We start from the raw sequence: 20,404 nt of genomic DNA on the forward strand, positions 1-20,404 counted from the left end.
TGCACCCAGTAACTGTAGACACAGACATTTGAGGAAAATGTTGTGCTTCCCAAAAGGTGGAGGCTGGGAACGTCTGTCAGCTTGGGTGGAAGATGGAGGAAACCAGGGGAGTGGGAACCCGTGAGGCAGCAATCCCAGGCATGTCCCACCCGTGGGGTGGTGATCCCAGGCATCCTGAATCCCGGTCCTGCTGGCTGCTTTGCATCTGTGGAGCCCACCTCTTGCTCTGCCCAGCGGAGGGAGCAGGTGTTAACGTTTTGAAGGTTAAGCAGAAATCACGAGCTTGGCCCCAAGGCGCCGCTGTGCTAGCCGGCGGGTAAGGAGAAGCCACTGCAGAACTGAGCTAGCAGCCAGCTTTCTTTGTGGGTGCAAGCTTGCCAGGGGACGAGGAGCTGCTGTTGTTGGTCCTTCTGCTCTAGAAAATGGCAGTGCGGTCACAGCTAGAAATGGCTTCTCTGGTTGTACCCTGCAAGCTGGCGCTGCCCCTCCCGCCCCCAATCCCTGTGCGGCACATCCCGTAACCTTTGTGCCTCCACCGCATCCTCTTTGAAAGAGGATAATGAAACTGAAAGGGGGAAGCAGAGAGCACTGGAGGCACCTTGGTCTGCCGGGCTTGGTAAAGCACTGCTGGTCGGCCGGAGACCTGAGGAGCTGGATTTTTGAGTCAGGAGATGAAATGACAGGTGGGGAGAGGGCATGTGGCGAAAGCTGCCTCATTTGGGGATGGAAACTGAGCCTAAAATACGGCTTGCACAAATTGCCAGGACCAGAGTTGAGCAGAGCGGTTCCCCTGGCTCCCTGGGAGGATGGAGCCGACCAGGGTCTGAGCTGTCAAGCTCTGATCACCAAGTCAAACCTGGAAGATAAATGATACTTCAGGGGCCTGAGATCAATAATGTCAAAGGCTGGCCCGTAATCGGGTGAGATTAAAAGCCAATGACAGGCTTCCTCCTAGGAGCAGAAGTCAGCATGTTGAAGGAGAGCATCAGGGCTTGCTCCTTTACGGTTATTCCCTGGTGGTGCCCACATCCAAAACCCACCTTCCTTGGCTGCCCCCTGCAACATGAGCAATTCCCCCCCATAATCAACATCAACCAGATCCCGCAGGTCCCCTACAGCTAACCCCTCTTCACCGGTCCCCGTGCTGGTTCAGAGCGCTTCTTGCCCTTGGGAGAGTGACTGAGGTGAAGACAAAAGCAATGCAGCCCGGTGCTGGCCACCAGCAGCTTTTGCTGCTGGGGGATGAGCTGGGGCCACAGGAGGCAGAGGAGGGGAGGAAAGGCTGAAGCAGGAGGTCACATCGATTCCATGGGTACTGTGATGTGCTGTGTGTTGTAAAGATGCTCTGCTTTGGGGAGCACACTGGGGAGAGGAGTTTGGGAAATGAGGGCTGCAGATGACTCTTGACTTTGTCCTGAATTTGTTGGTTTTGCCTGTATTTATCAATTAACGGGTGACACGGGCATTTACCCACCTGTGGGCAGGAGACAGGTGAGGTGCACAGTTGTGCCCATTTTGGGGGTGCTGGCATTCAAGCTTGTCACAAGGGCGGCTTTTCTCCTAGGTGGGTGCTGGGCAGGGGCCTGTGCCCCTGCGCTCGGCTGGAGCGTGCTTCTCCTGGTCGGCAGCAGCCACTGTCCGGCTGAGGTGAAGATGGAATTGATTTATTTGCAGGAGCAAAGCAGGAGCAAATTAAAATAAATTTGAGTCCCTTTTTTCTGTGCATCCTTGAAGGGACACATGCTACATCGCAGCTCTGTGGGGCAGGGCCACTTTGGGGCTCCTGTGAAGGGTGCTGGGAAATAGGATGTTGTCTCTATTTCCCGAGCACAAGGGCAGTTAAAGGAGAAGGGGCCGTGCCATCTCCTGCCGCTGCCCCTCATGTGTGAGCGTGGGGAGCTGGCTTGCCGCTTGCCTTTGCCCGGGGCTCCTCTTCCCCTTCCTCCCCGCTCCCCCACCCCTTCCCTGCCAGGAAGCCTGGCCTTTGTGTGAAGTGATGCCTCCTGACATCAGCCGGGCGTCGCGATTTCCTCCACAGTGGGGAGGGCCAGTGGGCGAGGAGAGGGGTGCCACGGTCCCCAAGGGGTGACATACGGTCCTGGCCTTGCTGGAGTGCAGGATGGCGGCACTCGGGGAGAGGCTGCATGCCCGGCCAGGGTGCTTTGGGGAGGTGGTTGCCCCCAGCCCCACCAGTGTGGCGGTTCAGTGCAGCTTTGCTTGCTTGTGCTGCTCTGCCTGAAAGCATCGCACTGGTGCGTTGCTTCTTGCTGCCTGTGACTCTGATTGCTTTTCAGTGGCATCTTTATTTGACCCCTCTAGGGATGCAGTGTTGGGGTCTATATAGCTGAAGCTTGGGCAGTGCTGACTGTGGGGTCTTGCTCTGGAGTCAGTGGCCCAGTGCCACAGAGCAGAAGCGGAGGGGCTCACAGCAAGGCAGGAGCAGGGCTGACATCTCCTGCAGCCCAGGGCTGCACCGGAACTCTGGGAGCATCTTGCTGTCCGTGCAGACATGTTGCTTCGGCAAGGGCACGGCGCAGCTCGACTGCGAGGGGGTTTGCAGGGTGCAGGCTCTTGCCGCTCCTTGGAAAGGGGCTAACACAACACATGGGAATTGGCCAAGTGCCTGCCAACAAGAAGCCATGGCTGGCGCCTTGCCAGGAGCTTGGAGGCCTCGCATCTCTTTAATTTGAGACGTGTTTACTGGTGGATGGTGTTTTGCAGCTGGCTGGCTGGAAACTACAGGTCCCAGCATGCTTCCTTGTGTGTCGCCCAGCTGCTGAGCTCCAGCAGGAGTGTGGTACCATGGGGATCGTAGTCTCGGTGCTGGCTGCTGTGGGAGTTTTGCTGCCTTGGAGAAGGACTCTGGTTCAGCATTGCTGGGAAGAGACAGGCTGTGAGACACAGGGCTGGTCTCTGCCTGCTGCCTTCTTATCCTCCCGCCGCCCACTTGCTCAATGCAAGACCATGTTGGCCTTTTTATGTCACCAGGCTAGGGAGGGGATCTGGTCCTATTCTTACTCGTTTGCAACGTAAATATTTTGGTCCCGAGTACGTTGCTGGGAGCTGGGTGTCACGTTGAGGAGCGTGATTCATTCATCTGTTGCTGCTCGGAGCACAATGAGGCAGCCTTGGGACCGGTCCCAAAGATTTCCTGTGATCGTGGCTGGTGGGGAATTTGGGACGTCACGTTTGACTAAGTCAGGGCCCTCTTCGTGCAATTCCTGCAAGCCAGAAGTACTGTGCTGTGCCCAGCATGTTCAGGACTTGCCACCCCCAAAATGTGGTAGGTACAGGTGGCTTGCATTTCCAGAGGGAGGAAGAACGGAGAGGCTGAGCTCCAGCTCTTGCCTTCCCCAGCTGCTGGCATGTGGAAAAGGTTGCAGGGTGTAGGGCTTTGTGCCTGATCCCAGCCAGCCTAACAAATAAAGGTACAAAGCAATGCAGGTTCAAAACCTGTTGCACATCAAGTCTCGGAGGAGGCCCCGGCAGAGTTTCCCCGGTGGGGCCAGCACCGCACAAGCGTCCCTGTGTGTTTTAGAGGGACATGGGACAACCCGAGGCAGGGTGCTCGGCGAATGGGTGCGTCTCCATCCCTTGCTTTCACCACCGATGCTCTGCTGCCAGAAGGGACCTTTGCACCCCCAGTTTGGTCACCAGCACAGCAGGGGAGGCACCGCTGCACCCTCCACCCCAGGGCTGGCTCCTACTCTGTCCCACCGTGCGTCACTTCGTCCTCCCCATGCCGCTGAGAGCCAGGTGCAGGCTGTGCAGCGCCCAGATTCATTCTGGCATCCTTCGTTAGACGGTGTTTGTTCATGCTGCATTTTTCTTTTTGCTGGCTTGTTTGGACACGCACTGGTACATTCACAGTACTCAGGCAGTAACGTGAGTCTCTTTCCCATTAGGAAAGGGGCCAGGATTTGGGGGGGCCAGGAGGCGGCTTAAGCAGTAGTTTCTGAGATATTTCCTTCTGCCGCCACACCCTGCGTGAAAGAGCAATATCCGCGGCTTCAGCTGCTATCGCAAGGCTCCGAACGTCTCTCTTTTAATATAGATTGGTATCATTTTGCATTTTAAAGTAAAAACACGCTGCAAGCTGCAGACAGCTGTCGGTTGGCAGCTTTGTTTGAACATCTGGTATTGCTGGGCTGCTGTTCAGCACGATCTAACTATGGGATTCATAAAGATTATAATCCGGGCTTTCAGATTCTCAACAGCCGCCTCATGAAAAAAATGGGGGAGAGAGAAAACCCAGCAGGGAGGCGGCTGAGAGGTCCTCGGTGTTCAGCAGGTTGTGGTTGTGGTAGGTCCCCTCTTGGGTGCAGAGGGGTGGATGGGCTTGCTCTATGTTGCCCTGGCTGCCCACAGGTGCTGACGGGCTGCTTCCAGCCTGCAAAACACCAGTTGGGGAGCTGTAGAAGTGCAAAGTCCTCTTCCCCCCCCCCCTCCCCCCCACCCCGCTTCTCTTTATTTTTTCCAGCTTGTGTGCCGAATCTGCTTGAGTCTCATACTCCTCAGGGTGGTGTCTGGCACTGGTGAGCTGAAGCAGCAGATTCTGCTGTGACTTTCGGTAGATGTTTGTAACAGTTGTCTGCAGCAGCAGGACTTGGTTTCTTTTTCTTTAAAGTAAGTGATGGAGGAGCCAAGGCTCAGAGTAAACATCTCAGCACATCAAAACCTTGTTTCCAAGAGAAGTTGAGTCCCGTTTTCTTGAAACAACCGAAAGGTTGAGATAGCCACCCCTGTAAGCCCCATCCATCCATCTGCGAGTCAGGCACTTTCCTTGGCACCTTTGAGAATTAAGTGGCCTCTAAGCCCCTAACGGGTTTTATAAATCTTGTTAGTTGATCTGCATTTTTGCAAAGCTCTTTGAGTCCAGCCTATTGGTGCATAAGTCACCTTGACTTTCCACAAGGCTTTGACTCCCAACTCACTTTCAGGCTCCATTTGTCAGTTGGAGGTGCACAAAAAACATCCCCCCTTATCTTTATTAGAAAAAAAAAAAGCTGCCTGGAGAAATCTAGCTGCGCTCTAGTTGGTGCAAGCCAGTAATAGAGGTGCATATAAACCTGTTCTGCCCTTGTTTGTGTTGATTTAACTTACCAGTACAAATTAAAATAGCCTTGAGCGGTTGGAAGTTTAACTAGATCAGTTGGGAGGAAAAAAAAAAAAATCATGGCCTTTAAATCAAAGCAGGGTTTTCTTTCTAGTGCTGCCTGAGCCTGGAGAGGGGCTTTGTGCTGCCTGTGCAGCCAGACCCTTCGTCTCTGGGTCACCAAATGAGATGCTGACGGGGCATGTGGCTGCAGATCATTGCCTTTCCACTTATCAGTGGTCTCATGGCTGGGACCCGTGGGTGCACGCAGGTATCACTGCAGCTGCTCTGCTCCTCTGTGGTATCTGAGTTCCCCCCAAAACTTGCTTGTGCATCCAGATCTTCAGGCTGGGCTCCCTCCAGAGCAGAAATTGGAAATTAGGGGGGTAGAAAGCCAAAGGGGCTGTTGTTCAGAGCTCAGGTCTTCCCATGGCAGGGCTGAGCCGTGGCGGGTGCAGAGCGGAGGTCTTTGGGCCGGGGAGAGGCAGCTCAGCCTGCAATGGAAGGAAGGGTGGAAGAGGCTGGCTGTGTTTCACCCCTGCAGGGAGAAAGCTCTGAGATCACACAGGCCAGCTGGATCTTGAATCCAAGATGTTTATTTGGAAGAGGGAGTTAGGGTTTCTCAATTTTGCAGGGGCTGCAGATGGGGGTAGGTTCGCTGCCAAGTGATGGGAGTGGGTCTTTGCAGAATGGCTGCTTTTGAAGGCGAGACCTCCCGCCAGCCACAGTTTGGGGATGAGTAGCCAGGACCCTGAGACTGCAGCAGATTGGGAAGATCTTGGGATTCAACAAAGCTAGATGAGGCTGGGACAACAGCAGATCAGGGCAGGATCAGGGGTGCTGCCAAAGCCTGTTTACTTTCTTGTGGGGGTTATGGAAGGAGCGACTCACAGATGATATGTCAGAGCAACAGGGCTTGTGTGAGGAGCAGGATTTTATGATTCGACTGAGTTTCAGTGCTGAACAACCTCCCATTTCTGCCCAGACTGCCACCACTGGAGCTGGCAGAGTGCATCTGAGAGCTAGTTTGGGGAGATGATCCAGCCAAAAAGAGACTGCTGGTTTTTTACTGGCTTAATTTTTCATCTGGATCCATGGTTGGGAACGGGCAGATGTATGAAAACAGAGACAGGAGAGGGAGAAAAGGAGGTTAGGCCCCCTGTAACATACATGTAAATTGATTGAAATGTTCCAGAAGCCACAAGCACAGAGCGCACCAAGGGTGGAAAGGGCAGGACTTCTTACATGATCACTTAGGCTTCAAAAAACTGTGAAGCCTGGTGTATCCCAGTCAGTGTAGCTGCAGGCCCCAGATTTTACTTTCTGGTGTGGCAGGGAGGAAGCGCAAAGCGACGTTGGTCGTTGGGGCCAGATGTGCTCAAGGTGTTGGTGTCAGTTTGAGGTCCCAAGTGGCTGGAAACGGTTGCTCAAGGCACTTGGGTCTGGGTGTCTGAAACTTTCTGGGATGTCGCAAACCCCTGCACTTCCCTGGAGTGCCCTGGCGCCGGTGTTCCAGAGCCAGTTGCTCAAAGGGCATTTGGTGCGGGGTCGTGGTCTGCAGCTGGAGTCCCCGTGTCAGAGATGGCTGAGTGGCAGGGTGAATTTTGGCACTGATTTATAAGCAGCCACAAATCAGGACATTCTCCCCCTAAAACCAAGAGGCAGGGGAAAAAGAGCTCCTCCCTTACATCCCTGATGGCAGAGAAGATGCAGACCTTGTCCTTCATAAACACAGAGCCGAGCCCTGTGACTCCTCCTGGCTCTCCTTGCTCCCAGGCAAAGGCGGCCTGGACTGTCCTCTCTCCCAAAAGCTGGTCCGGGAGAGCTGCTGGCCAGCATCCGCACCCAGGCCTGGGTGGGGATCTCCTCTCCCTCCCTTCCCAGCAGAGAGAAAAAAGATTTCTTGAGCTCCTCGCTGCCCTGAGGGCCTGGTCGCGCCTGCAGCCGCAGCCCCGGCAGCTCTCAGAGCTGGTTTCTCTGTCTTGCTCCTGCACCGCCCAAAAGCATCTGCTGTCCCCACACCGCTAACACACAGTGCGGGAGCACATTTTCCCTGGCCAGATGCCGTGTCTCCTGGCAGATCCGGGGCAGGGGGTGGCTGCGCTGGCCAAAGGCACGGGCATCACCAAGGCTCATCTTTGTCCTGTGGAGCCAGCGGCATCCGTCAGGACTCACCTGGCTGCACACTCAGCATGCAAACCAGCTCATCCGTCCCCATATTCATCTTCCTGGTGTGTTTCCAGCTTCTTTCTTCCTCTCCTCCCCATGCTGTGAGTGAGCCTTGAGCCCAAGGTCTGGCAGAGGCATTTCACCCCAGTTTCACTGCCTCTTTCTGCGCTTTGCCTGGGGACAGCTTGTCTGACACTGGCCCATGGTCAGCACAGCCTCGCTCCTACCCTCCAACATGCTGCAAAAGTGACTTCAGTGTTCAGGGCACCTCTGTTTTGGGGGGCACATCGCCCATACTGGGCACCCCGTATCAGGAAGGCTCCTGCCTCCAGGACTTGCGGGGCTGCTGGCACAGAGGGGATGCTTCTGCAGCCGCCAGCCTCATCTCCCTGCTCTTTAATCTCCCTTATACCCCTTTTCCCCTCGAAGCAGCTCTTTGTCCCTACTCAGAGGACACTGACAGCAGTGGCAGCTGGGCCATGGCTTGAAGTTGGGGTCCAAAAACCACAGGTAGAGCCCTAGCCTCCTTCCCGTATTTGTGTGAGAGGCACAGCTGCAAGTAACTCCCATGGCAGCAGGGAGCAGGGGGACACACAGAGGCCCAGGGAGGCAAATTAACATCCTCAAGGTCCTTCTGAAGGTTGCTTTCTGATGGAGAATAGGTCCGCATTTCCTGGCCTCCAGAAATGCCGCTGCTGGCCCCGTGCAACACAATGCCTAGTATTTTCCCCTTTCTAACGAGTTCTTCCTTTCTGCTGGGTGTAAACAAGGGGAAGAGCTGTCCCGGGCTGCAGGCACCGGCACAGCCCCGCAGCGGTCCAGGGTCTGCTGGTACAAGGCCATCCGGGGCAGCGTGATCTGCCGTGCCTGCTGTCCCGGGGTGCCTGCCGTCCCGGGGTGCCGCAGGGACAAGGGCCAGTCTGAATACTGCTGAGCAGCCGTGAGTCGTGGCTCAGGGGGAGCATCCAGCTGCTGTGCGCCAGCCACGCTGTAGGGATGCCCTGCGCTGGGGTGGGTGCTGGAGGTGGGACACGGGGCTTTGCCTCTGGGGTAGCTGATGGAGATGTGACATGGGGCTTAGCTTTATGGTTTTTCCTCCCTGGCATGCAAGGGAAGGCCCGGAGACCAGGCAACATCTCACAAGGAGATGGGGACAGGCAGGAGGCATCTCCACCCACCCCAGCGTGAGAACAGGGTGGGGAGCTGCTCTTGCGAGAGGCACCCTGCATCCTGTTCCCCCAAGCTGGCGCTGAATATTTGGCCTCCAGCCCTTTTCTGTGAAGTGCCAGCATTCCTGGTGCTCAGGGGTCCCTTGATGCTAGCAAGGGGGTCTCTTTCATGCCCATGCGCTAAGTGGCTGCTGCTCCCATCCCTTCCTAGCAAGGGCAGCTATTAATATTCCAGAGGCTCTTCCCCTCCCCTCTTCCTTCCCCTGCTGGGGATAAAGCAGCCCGATCTCTGTGCAGGGAGCACCGTGAGAAAAGCCAAACCCCAGAGCAGCGTGTGTGTGCTCTGGGCTGGCCGGGGGAGGCAAGGCCTCCTGCTCTGGCCGGAGACCTCCCCTCCTGCCTGGTGCTTACTGTAAACGTGTGCAAGATGAAACCCCAACTAGAAAACATTTCCTTCCTGTCCCTGTAAGCGTATCAGCCTCCTGTGAGTGCTGTGGGGGCTGTAGGGAGTTTGAAAGAGCTGCTTTTGCCTGGGTCTGGTCAGCAGGAGACCATAGTGGGGTGGGAAGGATGCTCCAGGGGGCACTGGGCTGCGGGGACTGGTCCCCTCGGACTGCAGCAGTGCAGGATCTCGTGGTCTGAGATCCTGGTTTTGGAGGGCACTGGGGTGCTGTGCCCCAGAGCCACACAGTGTCAAGGTGCTGGTGTGTTGGCAGGTGGGGGAATGCTTTCAGGAGGGATGAGAATAGCTCCTCGTGTGAGTTTCTCTCAGAAAGCTGGCCAGCTGATAGCAGAGCAGGGCTGGGGAGTGGGAAGCCTGCGAGTGGGAGGCGCGGGGAGGCGAAAGGTTGTGCTTGCCTCCTTGGTCCAGGGCTTTCGGTGCATTAAAATTCAGTCGCTGTGACTTCAGGCCCGTCTCCAGCAACGTGCCGGGACGTGGGTCTCAATGGGGGCCCTTGATCCCAGTCCCTGGGCTGAGCTGCAGGTGTCTGGAGCCATTCCCGCAACAGGCGTCTGCCCTTCATGGCTTCCTCGCTCCGGTTCCACCTTCCTCCTCCTCCTCACCCTTCCTCCCCCTCATGCTCCAAGCTGCTCCCTCCGTTCTGGCTTTCCGGTGGCTGCAAACAATGTCCTTATTCACTCAGTGACTGGGATTTGGCGGTGAGGGGAAGGCCTGGGCGCAGAGGAGAAGGAAGGAGGGAGGCAGAGAAGCGAGCGTGCCTGTACTGGGCCAGCCGTTCAGCTGTGGTTAAAGGCACTCTGTAGGGCAGTCTGGCTCTTTGCTTCCCCCAGTTTCCTACGGGAACAAGGGCTGTGCACTCTTGTGATTTGTCCACCTGCCCTGTTGTAGTACCCTCCAAACCTACGGCCAGTTTCAGCCCAGTTTATTGGGAATTAGCATCCCGCAAGGGTCCCGCAGGTTGGTGTGTGCGGCTGTGGTTGCTCTTGCTGGGGGAATGGCCCTGAAGGATGCATAGCACTTACTAGACATCAGAGAAGCTGCATGGGCTTCATTTATCACATGAACACAGTAAGGCTTTTCACTGCTCCAACTCTTGTTTAAAACCAGAGCTGCTTGGCAGGTCGTGGGGCACCTCTCTGGCCCTGGTGAAGCTGCCAGGCTCCTTCCTGAGCCCGCGGGCAGGGGCAGGCAAGCACTCGAGCCCCTGGGGAAGGGGTGCTGCCAGCTCTCCCCTGCTGGCTCTCCCTGGGAGGCACACAAGGACCCCAGCCATCCTTGGAGCAGGCGAAACCTTGGGGCATGTCATGGGATTTTGCTGCCCCAGTGCCGTCCCCAGGGCCATGGGCTGCCTGGGGCTGGGCTCCAGGCAGGGCAGGGGCATAATTCACTCTTATCGTGGGCTCAGCAGCGACCACAGACTTAGACCTGTCCTTTGGGAGAGGACAGTGGTGAGACCAGCCTAAGACAAGTCATGGAGACATCTTGCCTGCAGATTTCTCCCTGCCTGGGAGGTCTTGGGTGGGTGTGAGCTCCTTCCCACATCTCAGTGCCCCCCTTTGAGGTGGGGGGGTTGCCCAGCCGACTGAGCTGGACCCATGTGTATAACACAGCCGACGCTTGTGGTGCTGCAGCCGTATGATGACTCTCGGATGAGGAGCCCAGATGCCCTGTATCGTCAGAGCTGTTAAACTCTTTATTACCATCTTTCTGTCTTGCAGCTGCAGGCATTTAATCTTGCAGAAGTTCTGCTCTTTCAGGGCAGCCCTGTCCCTCAACAGACGTCCCCCCCATCACCTGTCTGGGGGGGGGTGGAAATGTCCCACACTGGAGCAGCCGCTGGGAGTTGAGGCCAGTGTAGAGCTAGAGCTGCCTGCGTGCTGGTTCAGGGGGATGGACCGGGAGGTGCAGTAAGGTGTGCGCAGGGCAAGGGTGGTTTCCCCTGTGGTGGTTTCCTCCCAGCAAGCACTGGGCTGATAGCGATGGTCAGAAAGCCTTTCCCCAGCACAATCTCATGAGGACCAGCTGTGTGCGTCCTCCCTGGAATGAGACCTTGCAGCACTTGCTTTGCTTCCTGCAGAGATGGCCCTCCAAGTAGCATTTCCCTTCCAATGTGTGACCTCGGTGCCCCAAACCCACCCAACTTGCCATGATTGCTCCCCATGATTCACCCTGTTCCACCGGTGGTGGGGCTCCTGATGGGCGAGCAAAGGATAACCTCTGCTCATTTCTCCTTCCACCTTCAGTGGTCCTGCTCCTGCACACAGTTGATGCCCACGGCGTGTTTGCAGAGCCCCACTAACCTCCTCTTAGGGTTCAGCCTTCCCCCCCCGCCCTTTATTTTTTTCCATGAAGAGGGGGGAAATTACTTGCAACTCCAGCAGAATAAACTGATGTCCAGCAACTAGCCCCATCTCACTGGGGCCTGTGGGGTCAGGGTGGACCAGCCACTTACACTGGCCACAGATTAACTTATTAATTAATTAGAAGAGTTCACTCTCAGCTGGTGTTGGAATACAGAGCATTTTTGGCGGCTGTTTCGCAAACTGGCGGCGTGTCTCAGAAAAGACAAACTGGGATCATGGAGTTGCTTGGAGCCCGGGAAGGGCGCCTGTACGGAGGGAGCTGTGGTTCTCCCAGCATCAAGGTCATGCATGAAATATGAGAAATTACCCTGAGAAATTCTGATCCTGAAGGAGGAGGAGGAGGAGTTCATGACTTAAGAAATACCAGATTTGGGAGGGGATGGAAGGGGAACGGATATATTTTCCTTTTCAAAATACCTAAGGAATTCAGCCCGTGCTGCAGAGACAATGAGATTTTGCCCCTTGGTGCCAGAAGGGGTAGTTCATACCCATGTGTCTTGTTAAGGTTTCAGTTGCCGTGGGTGAAAAGCCCTCCCATGCCGCTGCAATCCCAGGCACGTACAGTTTTTAAATCGCCCTAAAATCAAGAGAGTGGCTCAAATGTGAGATTTAAAGAAAACACTGCATGTCCTCTATTCTCTCTGATTTCTATGGCTTTAGGTTAGATTTTGGTCACATTTTCCAGCTGTGAGGGGCTATTAAATTAACTTGTATATATAAAAAGTTATTTTTATATGTATTTATGTATATATTTGTGATTTCACATAATTGTATGATTCCAGGAGCAGAGCACCCTGAGGTTTGTTACAAAACACAAAGGTTGGCAGCTCTGCCACAGCAGCTGCAGGGCAGCGGGAAGGGGACGATGGTACGTGCATGTCCGGGGCTGTTCGGTCCATCCCTCGGGGGTCCCTCACACTGGTGGGGCTGGCAGGGTGGCCTCTGTCTGCCTGGTGTCTACCAGTGATGGGAAAACCTGCTTTCCCCCACGAGAGCATCCCGGCAGCATCGGGGGGAAGAGCAGGGGTTGCCTCGGGGTGGCTCCACGTTGGACGCCTGATGCGTACGCTGGGGCAGGGTGGTATTTGGCCTCTGCGCCCAGTGAGCTGTGGGCCTTGGATCCCGTCCCACGTTTTTCCCCAGCCCTGCCCCAGCTGGTGGCTGGGGGAGGCGGGCCGGGGACCCAGCTGCTCCCGGGGGCCCTGCCAGACTCAGCCATCCTCCTGGTGGGCTGGTGCAGTGTGGGTCTGGCTGCTCGTGGTGGAGGCAGTGGGTCTCTGCCGGCAGGGAGGGAGGTGTAGGGAAGGGCTTGGTGCGAAGGCTTGCTATGTCTCTTGGCTCTCCAGCTTGGAGAGCAAGAAACTCAGCCGGCGCTGCAAGATCTGCCCCGGCTCCCGGGCTTGATCGGCCTCCTGCAAGCAGTGATGCGGGAAGGCATCTCCTTCCCTGGAGCAGGCAGCTTTCCCATCAGTCGAGTGTGATTTCAGTGGGGAAATTCCAGCCTGCAGATGCTGGAGCAGGATCCAGAGCCGGGTGTGCTGTGCTGTGCGCCAGGCCCACGCAGAGGGATGTTGCAAACTGTGTTTTCAGCCAGCGGTGCTTGGGAGCACGTCGTGTTGACATGCACCTGCCTGCGCTGCTGCCGGAGCAGGTTGCTGCACACTGCCTCTCTGCCCAGCTGCATAGGGCTGCTGCCCGCCTGCCCCACAGCTCTGCCCACTGCTGGACCCAACACCCCAGCTGAGCCCCTAGAAAAGCCACCAGCAGCCCTGCGCCCTGGTCTGGCTGCTGGCACAGGACCTGGGATGCGGTTCCTGCCTGCGCCGTCTCCAAGCAAGTGGTGTTGCACCCGCTGTCCGGAGCTCAGTTCCCACCGTGTTTAACCCGGGAGTGGGCTGCAGCCTCCTGGTGCCGCAGCAGCGCAAGTAACGAGGCTTTTACGATGAAAAAAGGAGATTTTTTTAATATATGCATCAAATCTTTCTCTGTGTGGACGCTCCCACCTATTCAGTGGGTCTTAAAAACAGCAGCAGCGATGCCCTTAGATGCTTGCAGGCCCCTGTGTTTCTGTATGCACGTGCCAGCAAGCGTCCCCCTGTGCCTAGGGGTCTGTGTCGCTGTTGCTGCCCCTTGGGCCCTGTTTCAGTGGATGTGCTGTCTGTGTGTCTGCATGTGCATGGGTGGGTGCACACACGTGGGCACCGGGCACGCATGTGGCGTGCAACTGCAAGTGGGAAGCCGGATTTTTTTAGCTCCTTATTATTAGCGGTAGGAGCCCAGCAGCAGTGAGGCTGGAGGTGCCCGAGACCTTAAGAAAAACAACAGGAGGGAGGAGGCTTCACATTCCTGCTCCTGAATTGAGTCGGAGGTGACAGCCTTTCCCTGCAATGCAATTAATCCCAGCAGCGCCTCTGCCACCCTCCCCCTCCCGCCTCGTCCAGGAATTAATTACTTGATTATAAATCCCCAAGCGGCAGTTTATAATAGCAATAATCCCCTCGAAATTCATCCTCACTGCCGGTTTCTTCCCATCTCGACCCTGTCATTGAGAGTCTCTAACACTGCGTCTCTGTGCTGGGCAAAGCCCTTCTCTTTGCCCCACCAGTGTGGTGGCTTTTCCCTGGGATAACCGGGGACAGGGGGATATTTGGAAGTGATTTTGAGGGGTGTTTTGGGAAGCCCTGCAGGCTTGGGAATAAGGTTTTTGTCCCAGTTATTAGGCTGATGGCCCAGGCCCAGCCCCAAGGAGTGGGGGCCAGGGCCTGGCAGCGTGGCGGGGGGAGGCCCCATTCCCCCTCTCTCTGTCCCTCCCAATTACACTGATGCTGGCTCTGGGGCTTGTGGCAGAGGCGGGGAAGGGAGAAAGGATTTGGCATGGCGTATGGGGGCACGAGGGGGGTGGCGATGTCTCGCAGGAGCCTGCCAGCGGTGGGTGATGGGCCTCGAAATGGTGCTGCCATAGTGGGAGATCAGCCTCTCCGTGTCTACCCTGGGGTCCCCAGGGCTTGGCTCTGACCAAAACTCAGTGACTGGGCTGCAAAAAGTTACCTGAGGGGCTGCCCCCATCCAGGGGACCCAAATCAAGGTCCCCAGCCAGTAAGGCAGTCCAGCACACATGGCCCCTCTGTGTGGCCATTGAAATCGCGAGGTTTCTACCTCCACCAGCCATATGTGGGCTTTCAGCTCGGCAATGGCATCCCACTGGGAAAAAGCACTGTCCCTCCCGAACCGTGTGGGCAGAGCTGGTGTGGGCGGTACTGAAGCTGCCCGGCGCGTGTGGCCGCTGGGTTCTGATGACTGCTCCTCTCTCCCATCTCTGCAGAAGATGCTGATGAAGCAGCAGGACCGCCTGGAGGAGCGGGAGCAAGACATCGAAGAGCAGCTCTACAAGCTGGAATCAGACAAGCGGCTGGTCGAGGTAACTGGTGCTTCACCCTGCTGTGGCCAGACCCTAGGCCTGTCACCCCATGGCACGATGGGGACAGGCTCCTGGGTCATAGGGGCCAGGTGGGAAGGGAGGAGGGAGGATGTGCAGGGGAGGAGTGGCCTGCTGTCTCCATTCCAGTCTTGGCAGTCATCCTTTTGGGAGACAAAAATGTGTTTGGGGCTGCCCTGCAGCCTTGTGGGTCCTGGGGTGAGTTGGAAGGCGAGAAACAAGGCTGTTCTTAAAAATGGCCCACCCTGTCCCCAGCTCAGCACAGCCTTACCGGGCCACTCCCTTCATCCTGAGTGGGAAGGGAGGCTCTGGAGGTGTGAGATCCCCCAAAAAACTGCTGAAATACCCAGGAGGTGGAAGAGATGCAAGCGAGTGTTTTGCTGGGACACAAGTAAAACAAGTTCAGCTTGTGGTTCTTAAAGCCCCTTGGCCTCCCAGAGCTTGGAGGAAAGGGCTCTGGAGCATGACATGTCCCCAGCCTGGGGTAGGGATGGATGGGGATGAAGACAGGAATGAGGATGAGAATTGAGACAGGAATGGGTATGAAGATGGAGATGGGCAGGGTTTTTCAAGGGAGCACACCTACCTTGGTGGTGCGGTAGGTTGTTGCTTGGCATTAGCCCTCTAGAGGCGATCCCCACCTAGACACCCCAGGAGGTGGGTCCAGGGGATCTGCTGGATCAACCAAACCTCCACTGTCCCTGTTGGGTCTGTGGCCCATAGGAATCTCACGTGGCAGCTGATGGCAAGGTTTGGTCTGTGTGGATGTTGCTGGAGAGCAGAGCTGTGGTACAGCTTTCAGGTCGCACCCACCCCTGCTGGGGAAAGGACCCAGATGTCCTGGGACATTATGGTGGAGGTTAGAGGGCACAGAGGGCCTGACCCTGCTCCTCTCCCCCAGGAGAAGGTGAGCCAGCTGAAGGATGAGGTGCGCCTGCAGTACGAGAAGATGCACCAGATCTTGGACGAGGACTTGCGGAAGACCATGGAGATCCTGGACAAGGCCCAGGCCAAGTTCTGCAATGAGAATGCGGCTCAGGTTCTCCACCTCAATGAGCGCATGCAGGAGGCCAAGAAGCTCCTCAGCTCTGTCCAGGTCATGTTTGACAAAACCGAGGACATCAACTTCATGAAGGTAAGACAAGCTGCCTGTGCCAGGGGTGGGATGGGGGCTGTGGGGAGGTCTGGTTGTGTGGGGAGCATTGGGGAGGCATGGGGCATAGCGAGGAGCAGGCTGGGACACTGACAGGGCTAGCTGATGCCTCCAGAGGGCTCAGCAGTGGGAGAAGTCAAGGAGGAGTGGGGCAGGCTCAGCACCAGCCTTGAATGAGGAGGTGCTGCAGCTGGAGATGGGGCTGGGGCAGGCTGTGCTGGGGGGAGAGGGGGCTTAGCACCCCTGGGCAGCCTGTTCCCTCCTGGGGGGCCACAGAAGGTGACACCAAAAGGGGAGGTGGCTGCCAGGGCAGAGACTGGCTTTACTGATCAAAGCTTCTCCTTCCCCTCCTAGAACACCAAGTCTGTGAAAATCTTAATGGACAGGTAAGCGCAGCAGGGCAGGCGTGTTTGGGGGGAAGGGGGGCCATCACAGGGACAGCAGCAGCATGATGTCTGGAGGAGGAGCAGGGCCAGAGATGGTACAGGGCCTGGGAGAGGCATGCTCTGTGCCTCGGTTTTCCTCTCTGTCTGGGAGGATGAAAAAATCCCCTCCGGCAGCCATTAAATCAAGTTCTCCCCTTGGACTAGGGGAAATGTAGTGGTGTGCTTGTGGAAGAGCAGAGCTGGGACCCAGCAGCCCAGCCAGGGTGGGACCAGCTGGGTTGGGGTGCAGGGCTCAGTCCAGTTCTGCTGGGGCAGAGGCAGGGCAGGAGGTTAAAGCCAGCGCTAGTGGAGCTGAGGCGAGCTGGGGTGGCCATGCAGGGTGATGCAGGGGCTGCGGGCGGTGCACCCTGGCATGGGACGTTCACAGCAAAGCTGGACAGGGAAGGTCCTGCCCATCAGAGAGAGCCAGCTCCCTGCTGCCCTCCACACTGCTGCCCTAGGGAAGGGGTTTGGCCCTGGGAGGGTGTGGGGGAGGGATCTGTCTGACCCTCACCTGAGTGTACCTTGTTCCTCACGCCTCTCCTCTCTGCGCATGGTCCCCAACAGAACCCAGAACTGTACAGGTGGCAGCCTGCCCCCACCCAAAATAGGCCACCTCAACTCCAAGCTCTTCCTGAACGAGATCGCCAAGAAGGAGAAGCAGCTCAGGAAGTTGCTGGAAGGTGGGTGAAGCCTGAGGGGTGCGGGTGGCAGGGCATGGGACCTTGCTACCTCCTGTGTCCATAGCTGGGTGCCCTGCAGATCCCAGTACAAGAGGGTGGGGAGAGCTGTCGGGCTGCAGGGACCGCTGGGAGCCCCTCTGCAGTCAGCAGGGGCATGGAGACACCATGAAGCCAGCTCCTGGCTCCACCCCCAGGACATTTCCCTTGGCTTGTGAAACGGCTGTGTTTTGGGGTGACACAGTGGGGGGGCTGGCTATCAGCAGGAAAAGGTAGTGGAAAGACGAGGGTCGGTGAGCAGGGAGGGGTAGCCAGGGGCCGGCGTGGTTCTGCAGCCCCCAGCCCACGTCTGGGAGCAGACCACATCCCATATCCTCTCTCCTTGGGGGATTTGGGTTTGTCACCCAGGCTGTCCTGCTCTGATGCTGTTAGAGACCATGGTCACGAGCTGCGCGCGGGCTCAGCCTGTGCATGTGTTTGCAGAGCAGCACTTGGGGCTGCTCTGAGCCTGCCAGCAAGGTCCCAGAACGGAACGTGCAAATTCACCCACGTACAGCTGTGTGCCCAGTTTGCTGCTGGTGGGGTGGGCTGGAGGACCCTCTGCTCGCGTGTGGCTGGAGCACAGGTCTCGGGGCTTTGCTGCAGGTTCAGACCAGTGGCCAGAGCACCCTGGAGCTATGCCATGCCATGCTTGACGCAGTCCCCCTCTCCTGTTGCCCTCCGCAGGTCCTCTGAGCACCCCCGTCCCCTTTCTGCAGAGCATCCCCATGTACCCCTGCACCGTCAGCAACTCCGGCGCGGAGAAGCGCAAGCACTCCACCGCCTTCCCCGAGGGCAGCTTCCTCGAGCCATCGTCCGGGACTGTGGCGAGCCAGTACATGAGCCAGGGCGCTTCGGCTGGCGAGGGGCAGTCCGCACAAGCCATGGTGCCTTGTAGCTCCACACAGCACATAGTTGGACTTCCCAGCGGCCCGCAGCCGGTGCACTCGGGCTCCGTCTTCAACCCATCTCACTACCCCAACACCACGTCATCTCAGCAGTCCGTGCTCTCGCAGTACGGCGGGCGCAAAATCCTCGTCTGCTCCGTGGATAACTGTTACTGTTCCTCCGTGTCCAACCACAGCGGGCACCAGCCCTACCCGCGGTCGGGGCACTTCCCCTGGACGGTCTCCTCGCAGGAGTACTCCCACCCGCTGCCGCCCGCCCCTGCCGTCCCCCAGTCGCTCCCGGGACTTGCCGTGAGGGAATGGATTGACGCATCCCAGCAGCACGGGCGGCAGGATTTCTATAGGGTCTACGGCCAGCCATCGGCGAAACACTACGTCACCAGTTAACCGTCACACTCTCCGGAGAGTCCCGCTTGATGATGTGTTCGGAGAGAAAAGTCTGGTTTGGTTTGGCTTTTCTTTTTTTTTTTTTTTTTTCCTTTTAAATCAAACCCAATTTTTTCCCCGCCTCGCGCCCCTCCAGGATTTTGGGGAGGGTTGTTCTCTCATCTCTCTCTCTCTCTCTCTTTTTTTTTTTAATCCTTTTAAAATGAAATAATAATTTTTTTTTTCCTTTTAATTCCTTTTTTTAATTTAATTTTGGAAAGTCCTTCCTGCCCCTCACTGGGAAAAGACGAGGGAGAAATTACCGAGAAGAAATTGATGGGGATTTCAGTCAGGCGTCTGGGTCTGTGCGTTGCGCTCTTCTTTGCTCCTCTCTGTCTTTGGAAAACTTCAGAAGGGACAATGGCACCTTCTCTCTTTCCATTTCTCCGAGTTCATTTTTCCTGGTTTGGTTCAGTTTTTCCCCTTTCCCCACCCCTCTCTTTTCCTTTTTAAAAAGAAAAAAAGAAAAAAATCTATCATTGATTCAGTATGAAATGATACTTCTAGATTTTGGGTTTGTTACTTTTTTTTTAAAGGCTGATTTTTTTTTTGTGTTACGAGGCCACTTCTCATGCATATTGGCATTTTTTTCCTTCTTTCAGAGATTTGTAAATACACAATGGCAGGAAATTTAATGCACAAAAAAAGGGAAAAGAAACTTTAAAAAAAAAAAACACGAATAAATAAATAAAAAAAAAATCTGTTCTAGTTTTCAGGAGGGGAAGCGTGGCCGAAATGCACCCCCCTCCTGCGTATCGCTGATGCAACTTCCTGTAACAAGCACTTTGTATAAAAAAAAAAGTGGACTTCCTGCTATAAGGCACAGGTATTTATTCTGTAACCGATTTTAGAACACACACACACAAAAAAAATATTCAAATAAATGTGATCACTTAGTGCAAACGCCTCGCTCTGCTGCAGCTCTTCCCCTGGGAACGCCAGCTCTGGCGGGAGGCTCCCACCTGCTTTCGGAAGTAACTGCTCCCCGGGTCCCGCGGGTGCCCGGCCAATGACGGGGATTTTTCCAGAGGGGCTGTTTTGGAGGGAGCAGCTGGGGGATGGGGTGGTGGCGGGTCCCGGCCAGGGATGGGGTCCCCACCAGCACCCATCCCACGTCCCAGCCCTGCGGGGAGAGATGCCGGAGCCGTGGCTCTGCCGGCTCCCTCCCAGGCGGTGAGGATGTGAGTCAGGCGCAGAGCTGGCCGGGCCGCATCCTGCCCGCAGCCTCCAGAACAATCCCCATTGTGGGATTGGGTCGGGGACAGGGATGGGGACGGCGGCTTTCCTGCCTCCGCCGGCATCCACCGTGCCGGCTGTGCTGCAGCCCTGGCACCCGGCGCTCGACTCCTCGTCCCCACCTAAAGCCCTGCTGCCCCGTGGGCTCCGTGGGTGCTGGCAGCACCCTAGGCTGGTTCGGGGACCCGCTGTGCTCAGCCGAGGCTAGGAAGGGTGAGGAGGAAACCTTCGGCTGGGGCGTGTTGGGAGGGCCGTGGGCTGGCCTGGCTGTGGCTGTGCAGGGGCGAGCTCTTCATCTGGGAAAACAGGGCTGACTTTATAAAGCAGAGCAGCGTCTTAGAGGCATTAGGGTTTTTCCATTACTCTCTTCGGGCTTGGCTTCCTTTATTTTTTTCCTGGTTGCAAAACGTCCCTGGTTTCGTTCCGGTTTGGATTCCCCCCGTGCTGCTTCGGTGGGAAACGGGAAGGGGAGAGAGTCTCAGTGAGCTGAAACCAGGGGAGCAGCGGGTCCGAGGGAGGGGGACCCTCGCACCCGGCTCCCCCTGATCCACCCCAAGGGAGGCGGCAGCAAATCTCTTGCCAACGGGGCCCCCTTTCCAGGCCGAGCTGGGACAGGGGGGGAAAGCCAGCAGCCCCTGCTCTGTGTGCTCCCGGCCACCCTCCGGATCGGTGGCACCCTGTGCGCAGGGTGCAGAGGCCAGCGGCTGGGCCCCGCTGCCCTGCCGGGCTCTTCCCAGCCCCGTCCTGCTCAGTCCTGCTCAGACCCTTCAGGAAACACCCAATCCATTGGGATATTTGGGGGTTCGCTTCTCCGTCACAACCAAAGTGCCCTGGGGTGGCAG

At 56.7% G+C, this 20,404-nt stretch overlaps 1 protein-coding gene across 1 annotated transcript in view; it reads left to right on the forward strand.

Moving 5' to 3' along the window:
- Positions 1 to 19,229, forward strand: part of TRIM8 (tripartite motif containing 8) — a 30,613-nt gene extending 11,384 nt beyond the window's left edge. The window contains exons 3-7 of the mRNA XM_052799155.1: positions 14,582 to 14,677; positions 15,597 to 15,830; positions 16,203 to 16,234; positions 16,841 to 16,956; positions 17,680 to 19,229. Coding sequence (XP_052655115.1) covers positions 14,582 to 14,677; positions 15,597 to 15,830; positions 16,203 to 16,234; positions 16,841 to 16,956; positions 17,680 to 18,287 — 1,086 coding nt within the window. The 3' untranslated portion in view covers positions 18,288 to 19,229. The remainder of the gene's footprint in view (positions 1 to 14,581; positions 14,678 to 15,596; positions 15,831 to 16,202; positions 16,235 to 16,840; positions 16,957 to 17,679) is intronic.
- The last annotated feature ends 1,175 nt before the right edge of the window (positions 19,230 to 20,404 follow it).

The sequence above is a fragment of the Harpia harpyja genome, chromosome 10 (assembly GCF_026419915.1).
Source record: "Harpia harpyja isolate bHarHar1 chromosome 10, bHarHar1 primary haplotype, whole genome shotgun sequence".
Lineage (NCBI taxonomy): Eukaryota > Metazoa > Chordata > Aves > Accipitriformes > Accipitridae > Harpia > Harpia harpyja.